General features: G+C 53.0%; 1 protein-coding gene across 5 annotated transcripts in view; it reads left to right on the forward strand.

The window, feature by feature from the left end:
* DNAH17 (dynein axonemal heavy chain 17) overlaps positions 1-15076 on the forward strand; it is a 94548-nt gene that overhangs the window by 17791 nt on the left and 61681 nt on the right. For all 5 annotated transcript variants that reach the window (XM_059878354.1, XM_059878353.1, XM_059878351.1 and 2 more), the window contains exons 15-24: positions 969-1077; positions 1397-1500; positions 3847-3987; positions 5382-5525; positions 7459-7641; positions 10393-10647; positions 11865-12034; positions 12558-12780; positions 14715-14831; positions 14932-15018. In XM_059878354.1, the coding sequence (XP_059734337.1) occupies positions 969-1077; positions 1397-1500; positions 3847-3987; positions 5382-5525; positions 7459-7641; positions 10393-10647; positions 11865-12034; positions 12558-12780; positions 14715-14831; positions 14932-15018 (1533 nt within the window). The remainder of the gene's footprint in view (positions 1-968; positions 1078-1396; positions 1501-3846; positions 3988-5381; positions 5526-7458; positions 7642-10392; positions 10648-11864; positions 12035-12557; positions 12781-14714; positions 14832-14931; positions 15019-15076) is intronic.

Raw genomic sequence — 15076 nt, forward strand, 5'->3', positions numbered from 1 at the left:
TTCTGTGAACTGACGCTTTCAAGCGTTACATGAATTTCTTAGCTCGGGGCAGACCCAGATCGAGCCAGTGTGGACCCTCCCTTGCAGTTCACCCTGATGCTTTAACTAGTGGAACAGCTTCTCCACAGATCCTGGACCTCCTCCGTATAATCACATTTCAAGCTTTAGATCACGGCCCAGGCGATGATCACGGCCCAGGCGATGTTCTGAGAAATGCCCCAGAAACGTCGCACTTCTTATTCTTAACACAGTTTCTGTTGTCGAGAGAGACCCCAGGCATTAATGTCTGAGCTAGGCGAGAGTGGGGAGGGTGATGGTAAAGCTTTAAAGAATCTGCTGGGGATGGGGTGAGGGGGATGTCTGGGAAAAATGCCCTAAAGGTGTGGATTTATAACATAGCTGTCGAAAAGTACCAAACAGGGCATACTGATTCCTCTGATTTCCTTTTTTTATGATTCTAAGCTTCCCCGGTGATTGAGTGGCAGAGAATCCGCCTACAATGCAGGAGACTCGGGTTCTATCCCTGGGTTGGGAATATCCCCTGGAGGAGGGCGTGGCAACCCACTCCAGTATTCTTGCCTGGAGAATCCCATGGATAGAGGAGCGTGGCGGGCTACAGTCCACAGAGTCATAAAGAGTTGGACATGACTGAAGCAACTGAGCACAAGCCAGATTTTTTAAGTTTTGGATTATATACACGTTGTTTTTGCATTAGTGAATTTCCTCCTCTTTCCATCCCATAACATAAGTGATTCAGAGTTAAGCATATACATAAATCCTTGATGATAAAAAAAAATAATTTTAAAAGTTGGAATCTCCTGAACTTTGTGCACATAATTCCCAGTTAAATCACACTAATGGTAGCTGGTTTGGTTGGTATTGAGTAATAAGCACCATTACCAGGAGACAATTTTAAATCTGCATGCATTTGGAACAAATGCCCTGAAACTGTAGCCCTTGTTTTGCAGATAAAGACCACCGTAAAGGACGTAGAATTTCCACTGATAAAGTCAGAATTGGAAGCAATCGATGTCAAATTATTGAATGCTGAGACGACACTGTTCTGGAATGGCGAAGGTGTGAAGGCAATATTTGCTTCCCTTTGAGTTAAACTTGGGTGAGAGGGACGGAGGTGGGGTCCAACCCGTCGGACATCTGGAGTTCTTGTGGAATCAGTGATCCGCCCACTTGGGGATGGGGAGGTCCTGATTCCAAAGGGACAAACGGTGTGTGTTACCCCTCAGTGCTGCCTTTCTGGAAGTTCTCCACCATTTTCTCTGCTTCGGGCTCCAGAGAGGCAGGGGGACTTGCCCAGAGCTGTGTTACAGTAATGATTGTCAAGTCAGCCTTTGCTAAATCTTTCCTTTTGTAAGATCCCTTCATGCTTCTCTCTCAGGTGTGTTTGAATATATTCAAGAGATGCGAGAAATTCTACACAACTTGCAGAACAGAATACAAAAAGCAAAGCAAAACGTCGAGGGGATTTCCCAGGCCATGAAGGTGAGTAACCCGCAAAGCACAGCGTGCGTGTGCGTGCTAAGTCGCTTCAGCTGTGTCCGACTCTGCGACCCTGTGGACCATAGCCCACCAGGCTCCTCTGTGCGTGGGATTCTCCAGGCAGGAATACTGGAGTGCATGGTTGTGCCCTCCTCCAAAGGATCTTCCCCACCTAGGGATCAAACCCGAGTCTCATGCCTCCTGCATTGGCAGGCGGGTTCTTTACCACTAGTGCCCCCTGGGAAGCCCCAGAGTGGGGCTTAAATAGGGACCTGGGACAGAGTCCTGAGGAAACGGGCCCCTCGGAGATGCTCACGTAAAGTGCCCAGGGCAGCAGGGACCTGCTGGGCGGGGCTCAGGGCCACAGAACGGTGACATCAGGGTAGCTCCAGGGCAGAAAAGCCCCAGGTCGTTCTGCAGAGTTCCATTCCATTTGGTTCTGTTGAGCTCAGTGAACATGGGGGCCACGCCCTCTGCCAGGCGGATACCAGGAATGAGGGTGCAGTCAGGGAAGAGGTGCTAAGACTCAGCCCTGCTGGGAACACGTTCATCATTCAGTGAAGACCACCGTGGGTCCTTTCTCTCAAGCCCGATCCAGAAAACTGGGGGACAGCCTTCCCTGGCACCCCCTCCCCAACATGGTCTGTCATCAAGGCCCAAATCTGCAGACACCTGCCACGGGCCATCATAATCTGTTCATTAGAAAGCATCTCATCTGTGTTGAGATACCTTTGGCTTATCTCGGTATGAAACTCTTTCCTGCATTATAGTTCACAGTCATTTCATCACCATCCACTTAGATGTAACTCAATAAATTGTAGGCAAAAGCCACTGCCCACCCTACTTTTTTCTGATTCAATTTTCATTTGATCAGACCATTTCCTCAAGTCATTGCCTCAGAAAGGATGTGTTGATGACCTGCTTTCTGAGTCCTTGCTTGTCTTAAGCTCTTTCTTTGGATCTCACCTAGCTTGTCCAAAGAAAGGATTTTTTGATGTGGTTCTTTTCCTTCAGTAGTCTAGAAAGATCTCTATATTCATCTGCTCTGGCCACCATAGCAAAGGACCAGAGACTGGGCAGCTTACACAGCAGAAATGTGTTGTCTCACAGTCCTGAAGGTGCGAAGTTCAAGGTCAAGGTGCTAGCAGGTTCGGTTCCTCCTGAGGCCTATCTCCTGGGCATGTAGATGGCTGCTTCTCCCTGTGTCCTCTTCAGTTCAGTTGCTCAGTTGTGTCTGATTCTTTGTAACCCCTCGGACTGCAGCACGCCAGGTTTCCCTGTCCATCACCAACTCCTGGAGCTTGCTCAAACTCATGTCCATTGAGTTGGTTGATGCCATCCAACCATCTCATCCTCTGTCGTCCCCTTCTCCTCCTGCCCTCAATCTTTCCCAGCATCAGGGTCTTTTCCAATGAGTCAGCTCTTTGCATCAGGTGGCCAAAGTATTGCAGCTTCAGCATCAGCCCTTCCAATGAATATTCAGGACTGATTTTCTTGAGGATTGACTGGTTGGTTCTCCTTGCAGTCCAAGGGACTCTCAAGAGTCTTCAACACCACAGTTTCTCTGTGTTCTAATTTCCTCTTATAAGGACACCAGTGGTATTGGATTAAAACCCATCTTAATGACCTCACCTGAATCACCTGTTTAAAGGCCCTCTCTCAAATGCAGTAACATCCTGAGTGTTAGAGATTAGGACTTCAACATATAAATCTGGCGGGAGACACAGTTCAGGCTGCAGCCACCCCTTCTTGTAGCCACGATGTTGAAAAAACTTGACTGTGGTACGACTTCCCTTTGCTGTCCCTGTTCTCTCTGACCAGAGGCAGATAGTCCTTGGTCGTAATCAGGGCTCAGACACATCACCAGCGTGTGTCCAGACGTGTGTCTCCTTTTGTTAATATTCCCTGGATTCACAAGAAGCTTTCAGTCTGGAAACAGCAGCATTTCCCCAGTCCCCAGGCACTTCCTCCAGTCACTATTCTCTCCCTTGTGTCCCTTTTGTCCTGGACACTGAGCATCTTCACACACGTCTCTGGATCCAGTCACCATGTCCCCTCACCTCCAGCTCCTGTGGTTCCTGATGAGAGGGTCAGATACTGCTTTCCCTAGGCAGGCTCCTTCCAGGCCTGATGGGGCGAAATGCCCAGGGGTCTCTCTGTGGTCCCGCAAGGCCCCTGTTAGTTTTGAGTCACATCATTGAAGACTGTCTAACAGTGCTTGGTGGTCCCTCAGCCTCTGTGAGGCCCACCTCAGGGCAGGGACACTTACTCCTAAAGGTGTATTGGGAAGGAGTGAGACTGGAAGCTTTTTCTCCAGGCGCTTTTCTCCTGCTCATGTTTTCCCTCCAGGACTGGTCAGCCAACCCGATGTTTGAAAGGAAGGACAACAAGAAAGAGGCCCTGTTAGACTTGGATGGGAGGGTGGCCAACCTCAACAAGCGCTACACTGCGGTCAAGGATGCTGGCCTGAAGATCCAGGCCATGGTCGCGGTGAGGAGATGCCTGGGAAGGCCTTAGAGAGTCCACGTGCTTTCAGTAGCCAGGGAGGAAGGAGCAGGCTGGGGAGGGGCTGGAGGTTTCATAAAACGTCGCATGTCTGCAACCTTTAATCCAGGAGTCTGATTTTATAACGGCAGGCTCTTCTGATTGCTCACCTGGAAGCCCGATCCTCTGGCCACATGTCTGTCTTCCTCTAAGGATGTCAGAGCCTCCTCCCCCTACATAAATCAGTGTGGACAAATGACATATTTCTACAGGGTCCCTGGGGATAGCTGAATCTGAGACCAGCAGGCCACCTTGAAGGAGGAGGGTCTGCTGAGCTGTTCTTATGGTCAAATCATTGCTCAGAAGGTCCTTACTAAGTGGAGTGACTTGACTAGGCCAAGAAATACTTTGTTTCCAGCTCTTCTTCCTTTGCTCTGGTACCAGAAGGTCCCAGTAAATTAACTTGTTAAACAGCAAAAAGGTTACTTGAAAGAGTTAACTGATTAACCTGTTAACACTCCCAGATGTATTGGAAACAATACGGGAGAGAGAAATCTGGCTCAGGGCCAGGAAGAGGCTTTGTCATCACATAAGTTTGCTAGAGTCCTCGACTCCCATAATAGTCCTGTGAAGCATTGTTTTCTATCTTACACTGAAGCTATTTAAGCCTGTGTCGTGTCTTCCCTATTAGAACGTAACTGCCTGAGGGTACAGGCTGGGTCGTGTTCAACTTCGTGTTTCCTCGTAACACTCAGTGTCTTATAGATTCATCTACCCACCTACCCAACCATTCAACCATCTATCCACCCATATATCATTCAACCATCCATCACTCATTCAACCATCAACCCATCCATTCATCCATCCAACCATTCACCCACTCATCCACCCACCCACCCACTCATCCACCCACCCACCCACTCATCCATCCATCCACCAGCTCCTGCTCTGCTCCAGACACTTGGCTTAGTGCCAGAGGTATAATGGTGTGAAGGACAGTCAATTCCTGTCCTTGTGATGCTTGGCATCAAGGGGAGGTACAGACTAAAGACAATAATTCAGCATTGTCATCTGTGTCATCACAGGCACAAATAATGGGTCACTAGAGGGAACACAGGTGGGGGGCAGGGCCAGGAGCCAAACCTGAGATGAATGGGGGTGGTGATCAAGGAGGGTCAAGGAGAAGCAGGTCATACCTGGCATGAATGGGAAGGAGCAGCCTAGACAAAGGCACTGACCTAGGAAGAGACTGGCACATTCAGGAGGCCAAAATCAGACCTCTGGGTGTGGAGCGTGTAAACGAGGACAAGGGTAGTCCAGAAAGTCATTGGATAAATTGACTAAAGAGGAAACAGGTAGACCCAGTGAAACAGCAAGCAGCCATGTGGTTCTGTTTGCAGGAAAATGCAGAACTCTTCAGAGCAGATACGACAAGCCAGTCCTGGAAGGATTACGTCAACTACATTGACAGCATGGTCTTAGATGAATTTGACCAATTCATTCGCAAGTCTCTAAATTACCTGATGGACAACATGGTTGCAGATGTAAGTGACAGGCGTGAGATTTAAGTATATGCGTACACATACATATCTATTATAAATATGAGATAAGGTTTACACTGGAGTCTATAATCTGTGGTTTCCTGATGAAAGAACAGACTTATTAAAATCTGCCCAGGGTGACAAACTTATCCTGATTTCAAATCTGAAAGTCCTGCACCCCGGGACATCTGGTCACCCTGAATGTGCTGCAGCATAAATGGGCTAAGCACACCGCCACAGAGCCGAGCTGACCTGTGTTGCTGTCGGTTGAGGAAAAGCAGGCACCACTGGCCACTCCTCCTGTAGCCTGGGGGTGGGATGTGCCCTCCTGTTGGCAGCGTCATCCAACCCTCTCCACCCTCTGCCGAATCGAGCAGAAGCTTAAACCAGGTCAGCAGAGTGGGTTTGCTGGTTAATTGCATCCTGGCCTGTTCTCCCTGAGCTGTGCCCTGCCTGTGTCTTTTTCACTACAGGGGCTCCCAAGTGACTTTGGATACTGCCCAGGAGGGCAAGATCAGAGACCAAGCCCACTCAGCTCACTCTCAGGAGAGGGTGGTGGGCACCACAGTGAGACACCCCGACACAGGTGCAGAGGGCAGTTGTCACCAGATTATCAACAGACCCCAGAGTCTGTTGGTGAAAGTAGAAGGCATTACTAGCTGTAGGGCTCACCAAGGGCTTCCCTGGTGACTCAGTGGTAAAGAATCTGTCTGCCAATGCAAGAGATGTGGGTCCAATCCCTGGGTGGAGAAGATCCCTTGGAGAAGGAAATGGCAACCCACTCCAGTATCCTTGCCTGGGAAATCCCATGGACAGAGAGGAGCCTGGAGGGCTACAGTCCATGGGGTCACAAATGAGGCAGACATGACTTAGTGACTAAACAACAAGAAAGACTCAGCAAGCAAGATATAGCAATGCAATATCAGCAACGAAGGTAGCTAATGTGTAGTATTTATCCCTACAAAGAGAGCAGTCATGGTCAAATGGTTGATGAGGCCCTGATAACACACTGTCCTTCCTAAAAAGTCCCAGGGAGGCTCTGTATTTGCAAGTGGCCAACCAGTAGGAGTGGCCCCCCCAAGACAGAGTCTCAAGCAAAGTCTGCTCAACTGAGTTCATCACAGCTGACCTCTCCCACTCAGCTCACTCAGACACTAGTGCAGAGTCTCCCCCAGTCATACAGCCAGGGGGCTCTTGAGCTGGCCACCACAGGGCCAGTGCGGACTACGTTTGGAGGAAGGTTAGTGGCCATGGAGCAGGTCCCAAGCACCTGTGGGCCTCGGCCTGCACTCTTGAGATTTATTGGTGTATTGGGTGGGCTCCATCCTGTCCTCTGTCACCCAAGACCACACCTAGGATCTGCAACCTCACAAGGAGGACCCAGGAACAGACAGGGTTACCGTGTGCCCACTTTGTAAGCAGGACCTCTGTGGAACGTGAGGCTTGTCCTTTCTGGAGTTCAGCAGAGGCCATCCTGCCTGGCTGGGGTGCCCCCCGCCCCTGCCCCACACGCTCTGTATGTTAACTATCCATCTAATCCCCATGGTAACCCAAAGAGATGGGGACAACAATTGCCTCTGTTCTATGAAACAAGTCTGCTCATTTCATATATCTGGGGAAACGATATCGAGGTTCTCGCCTGAGACCACACAGCTGGTCAGTAGCAGATATGGGCTTGAACGCAGGTAGTGGGTCTCCTAAGCACTCAGTCGTTGCTGCTCCGTCTGGCTTGGACACCCAGCCTGCGTTTGGCCTGGTGGTGCTGCATTGGGCTGCACAGTTCTTGCTCATGGGCCCTTGGTGGGGAGTGTGCTCTCTGTAGCAGTCCCAGCCAGCAGGAGCCAGCCCTAGACCTTGTCTGGTGCCTGGGTGAACATCAGGCATTGAGAACGGTTAGCCAAGGGCAGGGCCTTGACCCCGTAACACCCTGTTTTAGGAGAGCGTCGCGCCGCTGTTCGAGGTCCGCATGGAGCTGGAGGACGATGGGCTGGTCTTCAATCCATCTCTGGAGGTGGGTGGGGACCGAGGCTTCCTGGCGCTGATCGGGAGTCTGGTCACCGACATCTACAATGCAGCCAAGCTCATCCCCAGACTGGCCAAGGGCAGGATGCACTATAAGGTCAGTCTGGGCTTGGTTACGGCCCCACCACTTTCCTTGCCACCAACTGCTACCCGGGGTCAGAATCGCCTTACTGATGCGGCAGCGCTTGGTCGTGTGTGTGTGTTTCATGGTGGTGGTCCCGTGTGTGATGAGGAGCCCAGGGGCTTCCATTCTACCAGGCTCCCCGCGGGTGGTGGCCCGATTTCTCTCACCAGAGTGGACCTGTCCTTGGTCGACCTGGTTTTCATTCCCTCAACACCTCCCCACCCACAGCGAGATGCCGAGTGTGCTTTCCCGCCCCACTTCCTGCCGTTTTCCTCCCTCCCGTAATTTACAGTCTGATCCTCTGAGCATGCAGGCTCTTTGACAAATGTGCCTTCCACTGGCTCCCACACCCGTTTGCTCTGAATGCATTAAATACCCACCCACGACCTAAAACACAGATCAGATCCTGGGGATGCAAAGGCGGGGGAAATTCAGCCTCCCTGAAGGGGGAGGTCTGAGAGGGTGTGCTTGTTGGAGCATGGTTTGTGGGGCAGTTAAGCAAACATTGGAAAAGACCTAATGGCCATCAAATACAGGAGTCCTTCAGTAGCTTCAGGCCCATCCAGACAAAGGCATCTAAATGAGTCACAAAAGGGAGCCTGGGATGGAAGGAGGCTCGTGGTGTGTTATCAAGTGTTTATCAAGCTGCGGAACTATGTTTAGAATGTGATTTCATTCATTTAAGCAAACAAAGGCCTGTCTTCCTAAGGACACACTCCAAACTGTCAAGAGTGCTCACTTCTGGGAGACAGGATGGGGGCGAGGGAGGCGGGGGGACAGGGCAAGTAAAGGGGGCTTTTTGTTTCATATGCTCTGCCTTGTTTGAACTTCTTGATGATGGGTGTGTATTATTTGTAATAACAAACATTTCCAGCAAGATGCTCTGTGCTGTCAGGGACCAGGTATGTGTAGTGATGTGAGGACAGGAGGAAATACCTGGCCAGGTTAAGGACAGCTCCCCAGAGCAGCTGAGCTGCATTCTGAGTTGAGCAGGACGGGAGGAGATTCCCAGGCAGAGAGAACGATTTGAGGATTCCTGAGCCACACAGAGGTAGTGTTCCAGGCCCAAGTGCCCATGGCGAGCTGCTCTGGAGCTTAGCACAGAGTGAACCACACCCCCAGAGGTCCACTCAGGCACAGACGTGTGGGACCAACACAGGCTGATGAGAGCCGGAGCCTGACATGTGGCTCTAGAATCTGAAGGGCCGCACGTTTGGGGCTCCTCCACCCGCCCTGGGGTCCTCGCGTGATGCAGCAGAACAGAGCAAGGCAGAGTAACGGTCCCGGTGACCCGGCCACACCCCAGGCTGTGCACACCCTGCCCTGGTCTCATTTGCAAGGTTTTAATTTATCGAGGCAACTGAGTGACTACAGAGAGAGGTCAGTGCCACTGATAGAAAACATAATGTTGCTCACAGCTCCCCAAGAAAGGAGAGGCGCGGTCGGCCGTTCAGGGGCGAAGTAGGGAGCAGCAGGTTTGGTCAGGAGGCAGGAGGAGGATGGACGGAAGCCCAGGCCAGAGGCTGGTAGAGCTAGGGAAACTGCTCCAGACAGGCCCCAGGGTCATCTCCGGTTATCTGGTACCTGGCGCTGGGGTAATAGAGTAGGGGAAACACGGGCTTGGGATATGTGGATTGGTTAGATAAAGGAGGTGATTGGGCATTTGTCTGGTTTGCACAAGGCGTGCCCCCATCCCAGCCCTTCGCTCTCTTAGAAGTGGCTGGCCCTGCAGGGGGGCCGTCTCTCCCCAGCCAGCAAGATTTTTTTTTTTTTCTTCTTTTGCACCACATCAGGCAGCTTGCGGGATTTGTAGTTCCCTGACCAGGGATCGAACCCGGGCCTGCAACAGTGAGAGTGCTGAGCCCTTAACCACTGGATGGCCAGGGGATTCCCAGCGAGATTTTTTAAGATGCCAAAACCTCTTACTGCTGCTGTGGGGTCATTTCAGTCGTGTCCGAGTCTGTGTGGGCCTGTGGACTGCTGCCTCCCGGGCGCCTCTGTCCATGGGGTTCTCTAGGCAAGAATGCTTGTTAAGATACAGAAACTTAAAAAACATGTTTCATACACACCCTCCACCTTGAGATTTTCCAGTTATGGGAGCCAGTCGCTACCGTTTCGCTAAGACCAACTTGGATTGCGTTTTCTGTTTCTCGAAATGCAAAAGGCCTGTCCAGCCAGGGCCTCCCGTGCTCCTGCTGCAGCCGTCCGTGTGGTCTCCACTCAGGTCCTCAGATATGTGCCTCCTCTCAGCGCAGGTCCTTTGCTGTTTCTCTGGCTCTTCACCTCCCGTCCATCAGCTCCCAGACCGACGATCACTTCTCAGGGGGTGTCCCCCAAGCTCCTCCCCGCTACACCTGGATACAAGGATGAGAGTCATGATGACTCAGTTTTTGATTTACTGATAAACTTGTGACCCCAGCCCAGGACTGTCCACGTCCCCGTGAGCCCTGTCCACACTCCCAGTGCCCCCTCCCACTGTGTGTACACAGCAGGTGAGTAACTACTAAATGAATGAAGCTATGCGTGAGTCGTCCTGGGGTCTGCCAGGCAAAAAGTCATGTCCGGCGTACCTTCACATGGGAGAACGTCGCCAGTGGGAATGTGTCCCCTCCTCTCATCTCGGGAGGTTAGCGACACTTGAGCCAACACTTGAACCGCTCTCCAGGTCAGGGAGCCCACGGGGCGAAGCCCTCACCTGTCTGTTCCCCTCCTGCCCGCCTGCAGACCGACCTGGAAGACATGACGGACCTCATAGAGATGCGGGAGGAGATTTCCAACCTGGTCATCAGCGCCATGAAGGAGGCCGAGGAGTACCAGGACTCCTTCGAGCGCTACTCCTATCTGTGGACGGACGACCCGCAGGAGTTCATGAGGAACTTCCTCACTTACGGGCGCGCCATCAGCCGGGAGGACTTGGACAGCCGACCCGAGGAGACCCTCCCCAAGACGCCGCCCACCCTCGCCCAGTTCCAGCAGCAGGTGTGTGTGGACCTTGCCCACCGGTTTTCTCGCTCCTGGAATCAACCACGCCCTCCCCGCACCCACTGCTGTGGAGGGGCACCGGGTTTGATCGAAAACTTGGGTGAATGTTTTTTTTAAATGTAGGTTTTATTATTATTCAAGTATGGAGAGACCAACAGACCAGCAGACAGCCACCATGAAAAGAGGGTTTGTGACCCACGGCTCCCAAAAGGAGGGGGCACTCCAGGCCACGGGTGTTGCCAGCAGGGCACCAGTGTCAGGAGACAGAGAATGAGGGGAAAGCGTGACCGAGAACTTGCGCTAGAGTCCTCGAGGGAAGGAGCAAGCAAGGCAGGGCAAGCCGGCTTCGGATGGGCTAGTTTGAATCATTTCAGTGACTCAGGGGTGTATGGGCTATCTCAGGCTGTCAGGTACCTGGCCCCCTGGGTGATACCTGAGCAGGTGGACAGTGGCCTAAAATGTGAGAGCAGGTGGTAAAAATCGGGGTGAGGACTCTGGTTCGTTGTTTGCACATGAAACAACGCTGTCCTGCGGCGGGGGAGGATTGTCTGCTATCTCTAGGAATGAGCCAGCCTGTGACGAGGGCCAGGCTTGTCCCTCCAGGGTCAGCAAGGCCACCAATGCCAAAGCATCAGGAATGTAGAGCATGATGGGAATTTCCTGGTGGTCCAGCAGTTAGGACTCGACTCTTCCTGGGTTTGCTTCCAGGTCAGGGAACTAAGATCCCTCAAAACTTATGGAGTGGCCAAAATATATATATATATTAGAACACAAGAAAACGTAATAAGTTTACAGAACTTCATGTCTTTTCCTGAAGCTTGGTGAGGGTGGCCTAGCCATAGGGGAGATGCTTGGGGTAGGGGACACAGTCTCCCACGACAGGGTGGGGACAGCTGGCTGCCGATCTTGAAAGCCTCTAGGACAGGCAGCAGCACAAAGCTGGTGGAGTTAAGGGTGCCCCGTAGCACCCGGGACCCCTTGCACGCCTCGGAACTTTAGTCACGCCCTCCTTCAGAAGCCCTGCTGGCCTCACCCGGTGATGTCCCTTTCTGACAGCCTGTATCCGCGTTCGGCAATAGTCTTCTGGGCTGCAGGGGCCATCAGCTGGGGCTGGGAGAAGGAAAGGAGCGCACTGCGAGGGCCTCCCCTGCTCCCACGCGCTGTGCTGGCCCCACCACAGCAGCCCAATGGCTGAGCGGGTCCTTGCCTCCCAGATCGACTCCTACGAGAAGCTGTACGAGGAGGTGTCTAAGTGCGACAACACCAAGGTGTTCAACGGCTGGCTGCAGTGTGACTGCCGCCCCTTCAAGCAGGCCCTCCTCAACACCATCAAGCGCTGGAGCCTCATGTTCAAGCGGCACCTGGGCAACCACGTCATCAACAGGTGAGCGCCAGGACCGCTGCCCCAGGCCCACCCCCACCGGCCCGACGCTGACCACACCCTGGGGAGCCCTGTGCCAGGGCCTCCAGCCAACCGGGTGTGGAGCTGAAGGTCAGGTTTAGAGACCAGTGGCCCCACAGAGGGTGGGTCCCAGCAGGAAGGTGTCACCTGGCGGGGAGTAGGGGCCCTGGTTCCTCGATCGTTGCTTCTTTACTGGGCACTTACTATGTCTGACCAACAAGGAATCCTTTAGGAGCCCTGAGTTGGGCAGGGAAGCCTGGCATGAAACTCAAGGGTGGTACCTGTGCAGTTACAGGCGGTGGTGGGCTGGGAGTCACCAGGAGCCCCGAGAACATGTAATCCCACTCTTCCATCCAGGAGGCCTTGCAAAGGCCACCCTGAGATGTGACCCTAGCCGGGACTCCCCGACCAGTTGAGCTAGTGAAACATGGGGTGCCAGACAGACAGGGACTCGGCCCTCCCCTGGGAGGGGGGCGCCCATCACATGCGGCCTCACACCCACCAGCCTCGCGGACCTGGAAGCCTTCATGAAAGTTGCCAGGATGGGCTTAACGAAGCCCGTTAAGGAGGGGGATTATGACGGCCTTGTGGAAGTGATGGGGCATCTGATGAAGGTCAAGGAGAGACAGACGGCCACGGACAACATGTTTGAGCCTCTGAAGCAGACCATCGAGCTGCTCAAGTCCTACGGGGAGGAGATGCCCGAGGAGACGCACGTGAAGCTGCAGGTAGACGGGACTGGGATGCCCTGTCGGGGGAGCTGGAGCCCTGCGAGGCAGGGCCAGAGGAGGGTGGGCCCTTGTGACCCGGAACTTGTGGGCCAAACCTCCTCTTCTAGATCCCTCCTGAGATCCCTGGGGAACAGTGGGGTGGGAGGACAAGGCTCTCCAGAGACGAGGGGACAGGGAGATTGCCTCCCAAGTGTGGGAGGGGAATAGTCCCTGCATTTAGTTGGTGTTTCAATGGATTAGAAATGCCTTCATGTCCCACGCCACCTCCTGAGCCAGTGGGAGCCTGGGCATGAGGGACGGTGGACCGAGAACAGGGTCTGCAGAGACCCTGCTAAGATTAGGGGCCAGCAGCGAGGCTGTGAGAGAGATCAGCTCCCCGGAGGAGAAGGCTCCCAGGCAGCTCCATGCCCGTGGAGCAGAGGGGCCACAGCAGGGGATGCAGGGACTTGAAGAAGCCTGGCACGTTATGGCTGATTTACAGGATGTCAATGTTGGTGCCAATGCATCTGTGTATGCAGCTGGGGTGGGTGGGGGAAGGGAGGGATGGAGGAGATGGGTCCTGCAGGCAGGGTCAAGCCACCCCCCCGAGCTTTGTCTCCTCCCAGACCTGGCTGCCTCTACCTGCTCCGTTTCTCTGCCCTGACTCTGTCTGGTCACACAGGCCTGACACCCTGTGCCAGGAGACATGGATGCCAGCCAGTGCCCAAGAACCCCAGCAGAGGAAGCAACAGGGTGGTGTGGGTGGCTGTGATGACCTCTCGCACTGCCCAGGCCCTGGTTTAGAGCACGTCACGTTTGGCCCCTTTCCCCCCTGCCCAGCGCTCAGTAAGGACCAGGATTAGAAGTGTGTGTGGCCAGGCCCAGGAGCTCTGGGGCGGTGGACAGGGCAAGTGGGGTGGTAAAAATCCTGATAAATGTTTGAGGCATGCCACCGCCAACAAAGACTGTTAGTTAATTGTAGAAGAAAGTGAGACAATACCTATCTGTGGGCAAAGAGATTAGGGGCTGGGATTTTTGACTTTAAAATATTTTACAACAAGTACAATATTTGCCCAAGTGTGGAGAACTTGGAAAATACAAAACTTCATCTGATTGCTAAAGTCATTCTTTTATATATATATATAAATTTATTTACTTTAATTGGAAGCTAATTACTTTACAATATTGTAGTGGTTTTGCCATACGTTGACATGAATCCACCACGGGTGTACATGTGTTCCCCATCCTGAACCCCTCTCCCACCTCCCTCCCCATAAAGTCATTCTTGAAACGACAAAACTACAGGAAGGGAAGACAGGTTAGTGGCTGTCCAGGCTGGGGATGCAGGGTAGGTGCTGATGGAAAGAGCTGACGCAGGACGGTTCCCTGGCAGTGACGAACAGCGAGGTATGTGGATTGTGGTGGGGGTTATGGGAACCTATACATGAGACAGAAGTGCCTGGGGCTACACCTGCCTGCAACACATGCACTCACATGTGCGCATACAACACACTCACAGGTAGACTGAGATTAAAACAGGGTAAAACCCAACAAGTTCCGTCATCTGTTCACAGAAACACCCAGGGTCCGATGCGGGCTTGGCCACTGAGCCTCAGTTGTACAAGATGCCAGCACTGCAGAAGGCTGCGGGGAGGCACACAGGACTCTCTGTGCTGTTTTTTTCCAATACTTATTTATTGATTTATTTGCCTGCACTGGGTCTTAGTTGCAGCACACAGCATCTTTGGTTGCAGCACGTGGGGTCTAGTTCCCTGACCAGGGATCAAACCCCGGCACCCTGCCTTGGGATCGCAGAGTCTTACACTGGGCCACCAGGGAAGTCCCTCCCTGTGATATTTTTGCAGCTCCCCGTGAGTCCGTAATGATCTCACACTAGAAAAATTTTTAAAAAGAGCAGAAAAGGGAGTGGTCCTTGGCCTTTACCTGCACAGGAACTGCCGGAGCAGTGGACAAACACCAAGAAGCTGGCCCTCCAGGTGAAGCAGAACGTGTCGCCCCTGCAGGCCAACGAGGTCAGCATCCTGAGGCGGAAGTGCCAGCAGTTCGAGGTACGGTGGCCTGGCGGGGGTGGGAGGGCCGGGCTGCAGCTCCCACCATGGCCGGGCCCTGGGGCGGGGGGCCTGAGCGTCTCACATGGTCCTCCCGCAGCTCAAGCAGCATGAGTTCAGAGAGAGGTTCAGGCAAGAAGCCCCATTCAGCTTCAGCGACCCCGACCCCTACAAGTCCCTCAGTAAGGTATTTTTGCTCAAGGAGGAGATGGGGTGGTAACTCTGGGGACCCATCTTTTCTCAAG

The sequence above is a fragment of the Bos taurus genome, chromosome 19, assembly GCF_002263795.3.
Source record: "Bos taurus isolate L1 Dominette 01449 registration number 42190680 breed Hereford chromosome 19, ARS-UCD2.0, whole genome shotgun sequence".
NCBI lineage: Eukaryota > Metazoa > Chordata > Mammalia > Artiodactyla > Bovidae > Bos > Bos taurus.